At 39.2% G+C, this 16,071-nt stretch overlaps 1 protein-coding gene across 7 annotated transcripts in view; it reads right to left on the bottom strand.

Moving 5' to 3' along the window:
- Nucleotides 1–387: 387 nt before the first annotated feature.
- enah (ENAH actin regulator) overlaps nucleotides 388–16,071 on the bottom strand; it is a 119,951-nt gene continuing 104,267 nt past the window's right edge. For 5 of the 7 annotated variants that reach the window (XM_044105617.1, XM_044105621.1, XM_044105616.1 and 2 more), the window contains 8 exons: nucleotides 13,591–13,895; nucleotides 12,656–12,789; nucleotides 12,144–12,192; nucleotides 11,503–11,554; nucleotides 11,047–11,113; nucleotides 6,864–6,948; nucleotides 5,297–5,354; nucleotides 388–4,085 (listed from right to left, as the gene is read on the bottom strand). In XM_044105617.1, coding sequence (XP_043961552.1) covers nucleotides 4,048–4,085; nucleotides 5,297–5,354; nucleotides 6,864–6,948; nucleotides 11,047–11,113; nucleotides 11,503–11,554; nucleotides 12,144–12,192; nucleotides 12,656–12,789; nucleotides 13,591–13,895 — 788 coding nt within the window. In that variant the 3' untranslated portion in view covers nucleotides 388–4,047. Of the gene's footprint in view, nucleotides 4,086–5,296; nucleotides 5,355–6,863; nucleotides 6,949–11,046; nucleotides 11,114–11,502; nucleotides 11,555–12,143; nucleotides 12,193–12,655; nucleotides 12,790–13,590; nucleotides 13,899–16,071 lie in introns of all 7 variants that reach the window. The other 2 variants (XM_044105620.1, XM_044105618.1) reach the window with 1 other exon arrangement.

Below are 16,071 nucleotides of genomic sequence, written 5' to 3'. Positions count from 1 at the left end.
GCATGCAGCAACCTGCGCTGCAAAGGGATGTTCTGTATTGTAATTTTACCAGATTTATGGCAAGGAAGAGAGAGAAACGTCTGGAATAATCTTTGAAAACAGGAGTCTCAAATGGAATTATTTGGGCTAATAGGGTGCTAAAAGGAAATGTGGAAGCGTATGTAAAAACTAAACATAATGACCACCTTGGGGTGGTTTACAGAAAGAAGACATTGTGACATTTACAAGATGGTGAAGGCTACAGATCAGTATCACGTCCCCACAGACTGTCTGGCTCACCTTGGAGGAAAAATGTTTAGACTTTTTTTTTTTTTTTTAAATCTACCATCCAAAACTTTCCCCTGGAAAAAAAGTATCAATTTTTCATTCTCACCCAAATTAACAAACCATTCTTTATCTTTTATTGCAACTTTTATTTTATTTGCTCAAACAAAACAGCATGTTAGCAAGTAAGAAAAGACTGATTAACACGAGTAACAGTATGGTACAATGCAGATGAGAAAAGAATCCAACTATCTGCAATCAGGGTCGTGTCGCATCTTTACTTTTCTGGAGTTTGGTTCAAAAAAAGCAATGATGCTGAACCAAAAAACAGTCTTTGACATTTCGAGACGCCTATCCATCTGCACTTCCAAACAGAAATTTAGGTTAATATAAGAAATTACATCAGACTGAAGTTCGTTCTTAACTCTTACTGGTCTCATGTTATCGTTTGATTGTACTTCTGAGCTGTAAGAGAAACATTTAACAAGTGTTTAAATAGATCATATTCGGGTTAAAATAATCCTGGTGCAAAGATGTTTCATTGGTGGGAAACGGTACCAAAGCCGACTGAGCGCTCCCTTTAAATGAGTCAGACCATAAAGATAAATGAAAAAGACTACGACAGCCTCTACATATTATTACTATTAAATCTTTGACATATTAAATGCAACTTCGGAACAAGGCACAAACCACATCGCTTTACAAAGAGATTCTACCCCCCATCAAAGCATTTCACCGGACACCCAAAACACCTTTTGCTTTTAGGTCTCTAGACAGAATGATACAAAAATAAGAAAGGCGACTTTTGTTGGGAGTGATGATGTTCAGCAGGAGGCTACTGGCTTAAATCCTTTGGTGAGAGAGCCATGCCACTGGCAGCAGAGGCCCTAAATGACTACTTTCTGGGGATGAAGGATTGCTTTGCCAGTTCTGTCATAAAGTGCAATCATTTTTGAGTAAACGTGCAGCTCAGGAGGCCTGAAGGCCGGCTGCGTTAATCAGAAAAAGATGGATGTGAAGATGAGTTTGGATTATTAACATATAGAGCCAGAGCATGCCTACTAGAAAAAAATATATACAGTTAAATTAAAAGATGGCGTCTGTCCAAGCAAAGTGACACCAGAACCTTTCTTGTTTTGATGAGAGAGATGACTGAGTGTGATGTCTACTAGTGTAGCAAAGCTATGACATCAAAGCCCTTTATCATAGTTGTGTCAAATGAGATCCAGCAAGGGTTTCCACAGCTACAGGGACACACTCATCGACAAATAATTTGTGCATAAGCATAAGAAGCCGAGCATGGGTAGTGTACAAAGCTAGCTGAACTCTTACAACTACAGATGATCCAAAAATCAGCTGGTGACCCAACTAGGTCGATTGTCAGCTCGATGAGCCCAGATCAGCGACCAATCAATAGAAAAATCAGAAATCCAATATTTTTCTAGTCAGTGAATGCAGCATACCTAACCACTCTCTAGTTTTGGTAAAAGAACTCTTTGCAGGGATAAAAGCTAACTCGCTTCAGTATCAGCGAGGTATTTTATATAAAGTAAGAGATGTAAAAAACTATTTCAATGTGTCTGTCCAAGACTTTCACTAGATAACAGGAAGGCTGTGAGCAGAAAAAGTGCTCTGCTCTATCATTTTAAGTTTCATAAAACACACTGCATTTGGAGATGTTGGCAGCTTTTACAATCCTCAAGCTAAAGATCTAAAATATTCACATGGAGAATTATTTTTATTTCACATTATAAAGACACTGTAGTTCAAAGTTTAAACTGTGTACTCGTTTTGTTTTTCACAATGGCAGTTAAATCCTGCCTTATGGTGCCTGCTCACTGCACACTGACAGCTGTTTTATTTCCTCATATAATCCAAATTGTAAAGGTTTATGACTTCATTTGCAGCTCTTAAGACCCCAGTGTGCATTTTTATAGAGATATTTAACTATAGTTCCCAGTCTCTTTGAGATTGATTAGATTCCTTTGCTCTTTGGTGTGTAGTCTTTCACAGAAAAAACACTATTTCAATTCAGGTATCATTATGATGGGGTAAAAATATTTCCCTAGAGAAGCAGCTGTGAGTGGCTGCATGGCAGTCCTCTGGTTCCACTGCACTGGTGAAACTCTCCCTCTTTAGGATCTCATTCACACAACACGGGAATACTGAGCAGTAACTTGGACTTTAAATGGTTTGTCTGGCCTGTAATCTCCATAATCTGTAATCTACAGCTTCAACGTTTGGACACCAGCCTCTAAGCTTGTAAGACGTCCCTCTCAAGTTGATTGTACTTTGAGCGTTTAACAAAACAAACGGTGCTGTACGGAACCGAAGGGTGCGTGAAAAAAGGTGTTGAGGATAAAGGAATAGGAAATGCAGGTCTCATTGGATGATTTTAACAGCAGCAGAAAAATAAAGGCAGGAAATAAGAGAAACAAAATGGCACATTGTGTCCTTGCATGCTCACCCTCTGGAGAACGTCTTTAAAGTGTTATGCTATTGATGTGGGGGTTGGGGGCGGCGGAGCGGCTAAAGATTTTCTTGGATTTGGTAGAAAAATACACCAAAAGCAATTCCAGAAGTCTGTTTTACAGTGCTGCTGAGTTTTCCACGACGGATGCTTCAAACCCGCGGCGGCGTTGGGATGGTGAGCGTGGGCCTTGGAACTAATGCTACACTTATTGCTTGTAAGAAAACTTGAGACAGTTAATGCAGTTTCGTGGCAGACTTGTGATCCTCATTGTATAGTGTCAAACAAAAATAGAACGAGAAAAAAAAACCCTACATGCTTCCAACACCAACAGAGCACCCAAGTATGACGAACGGAGAGAAGGGTGACAGCATGAACCCGATAAATCCTGGAGCAGAGCTACAACGGGGGGCGCCGCCTACCATCTCATCCATCCGTCGCTGAATGTTACAGAGAAATAAATGAGCGGAAAACTGGAGACAGAATACAACAAATCAGGTTAGGAGTTCACTGACAGACAGACATGAGTGCGTCCCATTAAAAGACTGGATTATTGAGCTACTAAATATGGCCGTACTGTTGATCTAAACAAAACTGACGCGCTTGATAAGATACTTTCTCTCTAAATATCTCTCTCTTTGTTTTATACATATTCAGGTTAAAATAGCATTTGAAGGAAGACGAGCTTTACAGTGTCCTGCAGAGGTGGACTACAGAAGAGATTGGCAGTCCCTCATACACGCTCACACACATCCACACACACACACACACGCGCGCGCGCTACCGCAATGGCATTATGGGAAAAGGTTTTAGAGTTCTAGTTCCAGACTTCTTCCTGTCTCTGAGCTCTCTCTCAGGAAAACATCAGATAGGAAATTCCAGGAGTTCAGACTCTGAGCATCAGCGGGTACTACAGCATCTGTGAGGAGTTCAGTGTTGTGTTTAGGTACCGTTGTTACTGTGGGGCGAAAAAATTAAAATAAAAAAGAGAAAGCGTGTTTGCATAAAGACAAGTCACTTCTCTGGCAGACTGTGCCCTGTCCTCCAGGAGGCGATGTGGGGGAGGATGGGGGTCAGAAGGGGCAGCAGAAACAGGAGGTTCACTGAGTGGATTCTTCCCACTTCTGACACCACTCCGCACCAAATTCTGTCCGTTCTGTGGGATTATACGATTGTTGTCATAGTCACCGTCTCCATTACTACTACTTCTTTCTTTCTTTGCTCTGCTGTTAAATTGTCTCATCTGAATTGGACTGTGGTTGGCTTTCTGGTCACATGGGTGTGGATGTTGAGTGAAAGGGAGCGTGGATCCTCTACGCAGTGCTGGATTTGCCCAGCTCCTCCCTGATTGCTGCAGAAAAACACACACAAAAAAAGAGAAAATAGACTCATGGATGTCAGATTTTAATGGGATTATTTTAGGTTCAAACTGAACATTTCTGGGTAAATTAGGTGAATGACTTGCAAAGCATTTGAGGAACTCCATAGTATTTTTAGATTCCAAAAATCAGTAGTTTCTACCAAACAATCAAAGGGTTTTTCATCCTTTATAATGAGGGTAAAGTGAAAGAGGCACTACTGATGCGTATGTGCTTATGTTCCTCAGCTGGATGGAGAACATGAAGAAAGATTAGCGATTAAATTTGATTAAGTTCAAAGTAAACCACAAAGTTAACAATTAAAAACTGGACTAAGATGTGTTTACAGGCCAAGTAATTGTTTCATTTACTCAAAAATAGAGAGCAAACATTCCGGATTTATTGCTCATCATTTCAGCAAAGTAATAGGTTCCTTAAAGACTGAAGTTGTATGTGTGCAGGATGGAAGTGTTGAACTGCCAGAGCTCAGATATAATCTCATTGCATCTCATTGCTTATTACAATGTGATGCAAAACCGGTTAAAACAAGAAAACTGACACAATTTAATGAGATTTTAATAAATTCCTTATAAAGATATTTATATCTCAATAAAACCAAAATATGTCTTCTTTAAAATGAGAACGGTCACAACCGTAAAACAGCAAAACCACTTGGGATTTTTAGATGTTGACTTGAAGAAACAGGAAGGAGAGTGATAATGAGTAAATATATGCATTTTTAACAAGTTATCTGTCAGAAGAAATTCATCAAATCATATAAAATTAGTACTCTGCATCAGTAATTACCTGTTCTTACCCAACTTAGAAAAACTATTATGGTAAAAAAAAAAAAAAAAATCTGAATGAGAGCATTTTTTATTTAAAAAAATTACTACTATTTTTTATTTTAACCTTTATTTATTTTTTAAAATATAAAAATATACAGTCTGAAAAATATGAAGAGCCCACTGCACTGAGCCCCACTGAAAACCTCCTGGTTCTTCCACCAAATATTGATATTGAACATAGTGCATCAACACTGATGTCAACATATGACTGTTTCTGAAATGAGGGCACTTACGTTATTTCACTTCCTGTCTTCAACAGGTGTTTAGAAAAAAGAATACTTATGAACGTATGAGGCAGGAAGAACAGAGGAAAGTGACAATCTGAAAACCTGCTACCAGATTCTGGGGATAGTTACCATCAATAAGCTCTTCTTTTAGTTTTGACAGCTCCTTTCTCATCTCATCGAGAATGTCCTACAAAAAAAGAAGACATACAAAAAGTCAAATTTTCTTAAAATACTGAAATGTTTGCAGAGTTCGGATTTTACAAAGCAGTTCAAATGTATTGAGCAGCTCCTGTTTCCAGTCACATGGTGCTAGAGGTCAGAGGTTACAGTTAGGTCCTGCTAAACTAATTCCTGCACCAAGACATAAGCAGGTGTTAGAGATCGTATGGGGCGACTCAGCAGCTCACTGAATGACAAACTGACCATAGCAACGAGTGTTGCCGGGGACTGAGCTGAGTGTCACTCTGCCAGGCTGACTCTGGTGACAGACAGGCAGGACTCTTATCTAACCAACTCCTTCAGAGAGGGAGAAGCTGTCCCTCCCTCCCACCACCAACTCCATGACAACAAGTCCAACTTCCTGGAACTGCCTCATTAGTAATTACAAAATGCAAACCAAACCAAGGAGAGTAAAAACGTTTGTGATGGATAGTTTAAAAGGAGCAGTATTATAGCAGCTACATAGTGCCATGATAAAGCACAATCAATAATTCCAGTTGTTATAAATATGCTATAGATGTCAAATATTAAAAAAAATTTTTACTTTGCAATTTAACTTGCTCTTTCTGAAACTCCGCCTTCAGGAAATCATCACAACATGGCTCCTCTGTTAACCCTTTAACAACAGTTTTACTAGCAACGCACTGAGAACTAGCTCCTATAATGAGTTCAGTTCCACCAGGTGTTTTCTAATTGCTACTGGCTAGTCTGATGGAGCCAAGTGGAAACTGAAGCTCTGAGGAGGAGCGGGGCTATGTCCAACCAGATGTTTTGCACAGCTGAATGGTTGCCATGGTTTCTCAAACAAACAAAGCAACATTTCAAGCATGTTTTTAATGAGAAAACAACATAAAATGATGCAAAGCTCAAAAAAGTCAATTTTACCATAATTTTACCCTTTAAAGGGAGAGTCTGCATGTTTTTAAGTGAGGTTCTCTGACATCACGGGGAGTTTGTAGTGAAGACTTTGAAGAAGCTAGTCACAGTGATCCCCTGCTTAATCAGATGATAGCTAATTAAACCTACCAAAACTGAAAATGTTTGTGTCTGTGGCTTACAAAGCTGCATTAATGAATTTAGAGAGTAACCTATACTTGAGAAGAATACATTTAGATTTGTAGTAAAAGTATAAGTAAAGATATATGGTAAAAACACAGCTCCAGAAGTCAGACAGTGATAGATATGATCACCGGTAAAATGATCTGCTAATCAGATCTGAAAGCACCAACATGAGTTCAACTGAAATCCAAGTAAAACATTAAAAGAAATCCACAACAATTACAATAATTAAGACATAAAAATTCATTTGAACGTTTGACTGAAGTTAGAAACTGATGCTAATGCATTCACACAACTTCACTTTAAAAAAATCAAAATGTTCCCTTTAAGAATAGTCAAGATATTTGCGTCAGACAAAACAACTCTGATTTGGTCAAGCCTTCTAAACATTTGAAGGCTTTTTAAAATGGTTTCTTACCTGTTTCAACCTGTCATAATCAACAGATTCTGTTGGCACACCATTGGCACTTAAGGATGCAGTAGGTGTCGGGGTGGATTTGGGTCTGTGAAACAACAAAAAGCCCACAAAGCTTAGAGTAAAGATCAATGTAGGACCAACAGAAAGACAACACGACCTCTGTGCCGATGCTTTTCATGTACTGAAAACATGTCTGTGTAATGAATGAGGGTTTCACAATCTACTATGTTTTTGACAAGTGAACAGCATAAAAAAAACAAAAAAAAAGCCAATCCTGCTATGGGTGTGGCCTGTTATTGTTGATGACATCACAAGATTGGAGCCGTTCAGCTGGCATTATCATGAACTCATGGTTGAAAAGCGACTTGTGATTGCTTAAAACCTGCCCTGTCCCTCTTCATAGACCAGCCAGCTGGTCCTGGAATCCCTGGAATGTTCTCATTTAAGGCTCAAACGTTTTGCTGCAGCCATACCAAATACAAGTAAACACCTCTGAAGTAGGAATTTGATTAAAAACAGGTGGATACCAAAGAATGTCCACAGACTAGTGACCTTATGGTTTTATGTGATGTCACCAGAAACATGCTAACAATAGTGGTTTTTAAAAACCCACAGTAAAACAGAAAAACTAACATCTTCTACAGATGGCAAACTACATCTAAACGGAGTCTCAATGTGTATATACAAAATAAACTTGTAGCTTTAAAAACAGGAATGTTTCCTTTGAAGTGACTGAGTAGATAATCCGTGTATTGGGAAAAACTTGCAACCATGAGAGAAGCATCAAAACCAACAGTTGGGTTTCAGCATATGGAAACACAACCATTTATAATTTAAACAAGGAAAGATGCTGAAGAATTCACCCAATTATTGAAATGGAATTACCAGAGAAAGCCTGCTTGAAGCACGCACACACACACACGCACACACGGACAGGGTAGACATGCATGGAAGCACACACTGAATTTAAACCTAGACGCCATCAGTCTGTCATAAACTTAGACCTTCAAAGCTATTTTAGCAACTTTAAATGACATTTTATGTCAGTGATCTGTAATTTTCTCCTCATAATGCCCATGTGTTGTTTAAATGCGACGCTTCCTGAAAGCATGTGGATCAGGAAATCTAGTTTAATCTCATTCAACCAGAATACCTTCAACATGCTTCATGTTGCAGCTTCAAATCTACAAGTTTTTCCATGGATGGATTATGTGGATGGTGAAATCTTAGGTGGTTTAGAGTTGAGCCATACTTCTTGAGTGAACAGTGATCAATTAGATGACTGGGATGTTTTATCAGCTAATTCTGCTTAAACCTCTCCAGAGCGTTCTCCCTGACCTGTCTGTTGTGTTCCTTGGTCTTCATGTTTTGTTTTCTGGCAACCCTGCGAGGCTTTCACAGAGCAGCTGCATTTATACAGACAATGAATGAAACCCAGATGGATTCTGCTAATTAGACCTCAGTTCACACAGCAGGTAAATGTGACCCAAATCAGACTTTTTTTTGCCCATCTGCAACCCAAATCCTGCATTTTCTTTCTTTTTTAAAGGTTTTATTGGCTCTAGTGGCCTTTATTTCATGGTGAATTGACAGAAAAGTGGGTAATGAGAGTAATATGGCCCTCCATATGTGGGTAGTGCTAACCCACAGCATCCACCCACATACCGCATTTGCTTGGCAGTCTGAATGGCTCAATTCTGACCTTTTCACCTTTAAAAAAAGTCTGATTTATGTCACTTCCGTATCTGGTACTAAATCGGATTCAACTTTTCTAAAGTTATCGAAAAGGTCTTTTCCTTAAATGACCTGCAAATATCTTTATCAGTGTGTAATCTGTTAAAACTGTCCATAAAGGTGTAATTGGCTACTTTACATCTGATTGGTCTTTTTTTTTAACTTTAACTTTGTACTACTTTGTGTTTTCAGGATGTGAAAAAAGTGTTTTAATAGATGAAAAAGGTCAAATGTTGTATCTGTGTTTCAATTGGTCTATATGGGATCAGTCAGTACCTTAGCAACCAGAACACTTACTGAATAAAATATGTTTTTCCCCCCTCACAAATGACTGGATAAAGATTAAATTTGTTCAGTTGAGCACAGAAAAAGCAAAGAGGATGCCGGTAATTAAGCCGATCCTGTGCCGGCTCTCTGCGCTCTGAGAGAACAGCCAATCAGCTCCAAGAGAGGAAGTGTGGCAGGAGGGAGACGTGAAAGAAAAGGAAATGAGCTGAGCGGCAGCTCATTAAGAACCTGGAAACACAGAAACAATGTTTGTCCTCATGGGTGAAGGTGAGAGCCAAACACACTCCATAACTTACAACTTCAACACTAAGAGGAAATACTGTTAGTATGTGAGAAAGTTTGCATACTTCCAGTCATTTTATAAAAAGAAATTGGCTGCACATTTTTTTTTTTTTAGCATTCTGCTCTTAATAGTTTCATTTTAAAGAAGTCAAGGAGGAATCCAGACCACCCATCTGGTGTTCCCTCTCGTGCGTACCCTCACACACTCAGCCTTATCTGTGAACGCCGGCAGTATTTGCTCTGGCTCTACAAAGATAATAGTAGGCCAAGTCTACGCTGCACTGGGCGGACACGCTTTAATGACAGGGAGGGAGCACAGTGTGTGACGCACACATATAGAGTTCCCTGTCTTGGAACTAAAAAGAAGTTTGGATGGAAACAGGCTCAACAGCATGTAAACACAATGTCCAGATGATGTTTGAATCACATCATTAGGAAAAGCCACACAAAGCTGACCCCCCTGACCCATGCAGGCTGGTAGATTTAAGAAAAAAGAAGACAGACATAGACACAGTTCTTCCCAGACATTCTCCCAGGCATCAAGCTGCTCTTCACGTCCATCACAGCAAACTTGGATTAAAAGAAAGAGTTTGACTGGAAGGAAAGATTTGGTAAAACTCCTCAGAGGCGTGAGTCGTCTCTCTACCTGTAGGAGGAATCTGCTGCCATGGGATTTCTCCACGAAGACTCTCGTCTGTGTGAGCAGCAGAGACACACACTTTACTTCTTATAGCTCAGGATCCCAGCCTGATGAGGCTTCTTCACTAGATCCACTAGAGCTTAGGTTTGTTACACCTCCAAACTCCTGTTAGGCTGCTTTACACTAACTATATGATAAGGCAGCATTTTTTTATTTAGTTTTGAGCTGAACAAAGACCTGGATCTCATTAAGACACGAAATCAGTCAAATATAAACTTGGATAAGCAGCAATCTCACCTTAATCACAGTTTAACAAAAACTTTTACAACCATCTTCTAAAAGATTATTTGAAAGACATCCACTTTATGACCTTTTTTTTCACATTGTTTGGGGAATATTGTCACACAGCCTTTAGTTACTTTTGTTTGGGTAACATGACAGAATTTTGGACTTTTTAGTTTTATAATACATTGATTATCATCTTGTCTTGGTGTAGATCTGTTGCTATATTTGGAATCATTGTTCTGTTGATGCTTCAGTTCTAAGTTCTGATCAAACAACCCTTAAAGCTGCAGTATGGAATGTCTATCAAACATTTTTTCATATTTTTTCACATATTGGTTAAAACTGTCACCATGTGTCACCAAGTCACCAAGTTCTTTTTTACAACACCAGTCTACTTTTTTGGTATCCTAATCTGCCAGTTTTATTATGACCCGTCTTGTCTCTTTGCTTTAGTTTTCTTTGTGATGGCTATTGTCTAGTACATGATAACAGAGCGTCACAATGAAAATTATTATTTTTTTCTTTGAAAATATTCTTTGTCAACTATAGTAATGTCTATGAGCCAATGTTAAGATTTTTGTCCTGAATTCCCAGGCTAGATGAAGGAACAATGTTGTCGGCAGAGAAACGTTCTTTTCATTCTCACTCACACACTTCTGAGGTTGTCACAACATAACAGTGTGTGTTGAACCCCTACTGTGGACAAAGAGGCAACACAAGCTTTAGTGATGTTAGGCAGCACGGAACGGCCCAGGAAGTGCATCATGCTAAAGCTAGCTGATGCTAATAGCTTTCTTAAGTTCAAGTGATTAAAAACTTTCTACATTTTTGCTAAGGATTTCAAAGTGTCTGAGTCAGGTAGTGAAATAAAAGGCATTTTAAACTGAATCGTGTATAAAAGAAGATGTAGTGTGATGATCAGAGGCTCTACTGAGGAGAGGGCTGTGACTGTACCTTCCAATCACTGGAGATTTGCTACCATTCATGGTGTTTGTTCGCTCCCATGGCTTCCTGGGCATGTCTGGACAACAAGAAAAACACACAAAATAATAGAAACCAAGCTTCTCTTACTGATTTTCAGCTTACTGTCATTAAAATATGCCAACCCATTATATAAGGAGGATGCTGGAGACAGACTGAAAAATCAGATGGTGGCTCTAAAAGTCTGCGACTATTATTTAGCATTGGAGCACAATCTGCTCCTAATATGAATAACTAATGATTGCTATCAGCAGAAAAATATGCAAATATGTACATATGAAAAACTCAAAGCTTGACAAACAACTGAAATAACAAGACTGATCAGAGGAAATCCCTCAGAAGAGAGTACTAAGGTCAGTTCTAACTTTGATTGTCTGGACCTGCAGCAGAGCTGAGGCCCTGAGTGACCAGCCCTCCTCTGACTCTTACCTGGTGTGCTACAGGCAGACATTTTGGGGGTTGTGTTGATCTCACCCTCCTCCTGATGGGCAGAAAAAAAAATCCAAGAAATTTCATATTTAAACAAGATTTGTCATTTGATGTTTTATTAAGAACCTCATGAAGTTCAAAATCTTCTCTAAAAGAAATACAGGAATTTCAAATATATTTGGGAAATTGAATGTCCATAGGAATAATAAAGCAGTTTAAATAATAAAGGAAACATTGTTTTTAGAATACCTTTTGAGTTGTAAATATTTCACCTACAGCATGGTTTGTGATTATCTATAGCTAAGGCACGCATCCATGTTTTCAAAATCTGTGAAAGATGCTGCAGGTAGTCTGCTCTACGAGGGAAAAGGAAACTTTAATAAAGTTTTACAGTCATCGTTGAATCTTCAATCTTTGGGCAGGTTTCGGACATCAGTCTGCTGTTCACATTCTTGGCTTCATCAAAAAGACGAAGCACTGTGTGACTGAGAGGTAATTTCAGACAAGAATGGAAAGAATGTGGAGCTTGGCCTCGCTGAGGAAACCACGGCTCACAGAGGAGCTTTTGTGCAACTCAGATGTGGGGAAAAAAAAAATCTGATTTGTGATAACATGTCAAAAAATTATTACGTCCAACTTACTGATCTCTGGTCAGGTTCAGGTGAGGAGCCCTTCTCTGCAATTCTTCTCCTGCAGGACATAAATCCCAGAGACGTTAGTCATAAATAATGTTAAAACAGAGATAACTGTTTAAATCAGCCGCTCTCTCCAGGACTCCACCAGCGTTGTACAATAATAGTAATAAAAAATACATCAAAGTTGGGGCTGTACTATATACCACCATCACAATAACTGTTGGCTAATATTCTAAGTGTTATAAACTTGAATTTTGCAAACTAATGTCATAAGTAGCCAGTTATACTGAGTCTCATGGCAGCATGGCAGCACAAAGACATTCAAAATGATAATGATCAGAGTGAAGGAAAAAAGGGAAGAAGAAAACAGACAAATATCACAGCATTTACCATAATTACCACCTTGGTGAGGATTTCTAATATGGTGCAGCCCTGATGTTCTATAGAGTGCTGCCATATTAAGTTATATTGGGTTATTGGAAGTAGGAGCTTCAAGCAGACTGAATTCAGCAATCTACCTCCTGGCCAGTAAGGCGCTCATCTCCTCCATAAGCCCTCCTCCTCCTGGCAGAGGCCCGTTGCCTCTGGCCTCAGTTTTGGCCCCTGCGGCTCCTGACAGGGCAGCTGCCAGAGCCGCCCCTGCATCGTCACTCTGTGGGATGGGGGTGGAGAAATAATAATAATTTTAAAAAGCTTATTGGTAATTTAACATTTCAGGACAAGATGTGTCTTGTCAAATTTATGGTTGATTTGTGTGTTTTGTCATGTTGCACATAAACAGCCATGGAGTGTTTGGCAGGAGCTGTCAATGTTCTGAGCCTGAGATGAGGATGGGCTGGGACAGATGGTGGCCATGTGTGTGTGTGTGTGTGTGTGTGTGCGTGTGTGTGTGTGTAAGAGAGAGAGACCATGCATGAACACTGTGTGAACACTTAAATGGGTAGTGATCAGGTGAGATTCAGCATTAGGTTCCAAATTACTAATATTCACAAAACCTTGTCTATATTCAACTAATGTAAAAATAAATAAATAAATAAATAAATAAAAATACTATTTTGTAATAATGGAGTTTCCATTAAATAAAATTTGATTAAAATCACACGAGAATACGTTTGCTCACGTGATAAGTCATCAAAAAACATGACTCCTCCTCCCACTTCCTGTTGTCTGTGTCGTCTTTTCCACTAGTAAAAACATCCGGCTCTTGATCACATGACTCGTGTGGCACAAAAATAAAATGTTTCCATTGCGGTTTTGCAAATTACTGTTGTGAAAAACCCCCTCACCTCATCCTAATGCAAAATCTTATTGAAAAACTAGATTTTTTTTTTTTTTTTTTAGCAAAACTGCAATGTTTCTGTTAAGCAAATTTATTTAGAATTTCAATTTGCGCCATTATATGATGAATGGAGATGCAGCTAGTGACATCGGGAGGTTCTACTCGGCTGCTCACCCTTGGCACTTTGCGCAGCTTGGCTCCAGCGAGGGCAGCGGCCAGGCCCGAAAGGGGGCGGTCCTCCGTGGGAGAGAAGAGTCCCGCAGGAAGGGGCGGAGCCGGAGGCGGCGGTGGAGCCCCTGGTGGAGGAGGTGGTGTCCCGCCTGGGGTCAGGGTGGGAGGGAGAGGAGGAGGCGGCGGTGGAGGAGGGTGGCCGGCTGGGGTGGTGGGGGTGGCGGGTGTCGAGGTCACAGTGGAGCCGGGTGGCAGGGGCGGAGGTGGGGGAGGGGTGGGGGTGGTCAGCACCGGGGTCTGAGCCGCATCTGCTAGACGGAGGGGATGATGGAGGGGTGGAGACAGGAGACAGAAAGAAAGAAAATGAGTTTCAAGCTGTTGTAATTATAGACAGAGTAATGCCGTACCGTTCACTTCAGAAGATCTTCTGATTTCACAACTTTAAAGACCAAATTTAATCAACTTACATTTTATCCAAATGGCTTTTCAGTGTTACACAATCTATACCATCACCCCACTTCAATAAAAGAGTTGTTTCCATTAAAATACCTACATCTCAGTGGATTGTGTGTTTAGTTACAATGGAGGACAGACAGTCAACAGAAAAATATATTCACCTTCATAATGACTGACATTTCTAGGAGTAATTCCTAAATATATAAGTTGTTCCTTTTTCATTTAATCAACCTTGTATTTCATAATAGTTACATTCATTTTCATGTTAAAAATTGAGAAATATGGGAAAGTTAAAGAAGAACAATGAGCACAAGTCAGTGAGCAATGTAGAAAGTTGAGAATAGTGAGGATGTTCCACACAGAGCCCTGACCATTGACCCCTGACCTCAACTGCCAACTGCAGAGAGGAAGTAGTGGAATAATCTCCAACATTGGGTTTGGCAGGGGAAGATTTACAAACTAAAATCCTTCATACCTCTGGTAGAGTACCATTATTTCCAGACTGAACATACGCTGCACCCACTGAGTGGAGTGAGTTAAAGATTAGGGTGATGTAAGGAGAGCTTCTAACCTCAGAGACTTGGAGTTTATTACAGAGAAACTTAAAACAGCAGCGAAAACCTGCAAAAACTGATCAGCAAATATAAGAGCTTGAAGGATGCAAAGAAAGCTTCTTCCATAGATTATTGAAAAGTGAATTCCGCCAATTTTTGACACACAAAATGTAAATGTGTTTTTTTTTTATTTACCAATACTGTTTTGATATCATGCTACCATCATTTGAATGACTGCAGCTTTCTTTTCTATCTGGAACAAAGTTCTAAGTTGAAAAAAGCAATAGAAATCTGCAAGGTGTACTAATATGTTTGAGATGAACTTGAGGAAAATAACAGAATGTGACATATCAGCTATAAGTTTCTATTTCCAAAACACAAAGTTAAAATGGAGAGTAGAGAAATGAGTCAAAGAAGAATCCACCAAGTTTCAGTCGCTATAATTTGATCTACATACATTGATTGATGTAGCAATATAATACAGATACAAGTGAATGGAATTCAAAGGCCAACACCAGGGTTGTGCAACCACATGAATGGCAGTTTTAAATTATTTCACTTCCACAATTTTTTGAGGAAAAAGCTCAAGTTAAAATCAGTTTTAGATTTTTGGGCAGAAACAATCGATTCTGATCTCTCCTGCATCTGGCTTCGTTTGAACAAAAATAATGACACTTTTAGGCCAAATATTGTTTTATGTTGTGTTCCAGTTCTGTTGGACATTAGAACTTTGGTGTAAAATCAACAGCTACCAGCTTAAGCGTGTTACATGAGCCACTCAAAAGCCAGTTCAAGTCATCACAAAGGACTGTTGGGGTATGAGTCACAACCATCCTTTGTGATAAAATATGAATATATATGAGTGCAATAACAACACAAGCTTTCAATTCAATTGGATTTGGGAGCGCTAGTGCTAAATAGTCAGGCTAACTATTTAGAAAACCAGTCGATCCCATTTCACTTATTTATCTGCATCCAAACACTGCAGCAGAGTTTATACATTGTGCTACAATGTATAAACTGTATACAACTGTATTACACATTACAGCTGGCATATCATTTGAAAACATAACTCTCAGAAGTGCAATTACACTTGGAATGTATGTTCAATAAATTAGGACATACATTCTAAAGAGTCTTGTTTGATTAAAAGTACCTTTTGGAAATAAACTTAAAGCACGTATTAAACATTCTTTTCATTAAGCCCACATTTCTGTTAAAGTTTTGGTCTGCTAAAGCATTATAATTCTAGTTTTCATTAAGTGAAGAATGGCCATAATTAACAGTAATAAAGTTCGTCAAACATCCACCTGTGTGTCAATCTATATAACTGGTCTGTATTAAGATTGAATTTCTCATTCACGCAGGATTTTGTTGTTTTTGCTCCAAAGTTGCACTTACACGCTTTAAGAGCTAAATACCGTGTTATTTAAAAAATATTTTATCACCGTGACTGTTCATCCTCCATTATTAA

Source organism: Gambusia affinis, linkage group LG22, assembly GCF_019740435.1.
Source record: "Gambusia affinis linkage group LG22, SWU_Gaff_1.0, whole genome shotgun sequence".
Lineage (NCBI taxonomy): Eukaryota > Metazoa > Chordata > Actinopteri > Cyprinodontiformes > Poeciliidae > Gambusia > Gambusia affinis.
This window is presented reverse-complemented; position numbering and strand designations above follow the sequence as displayed.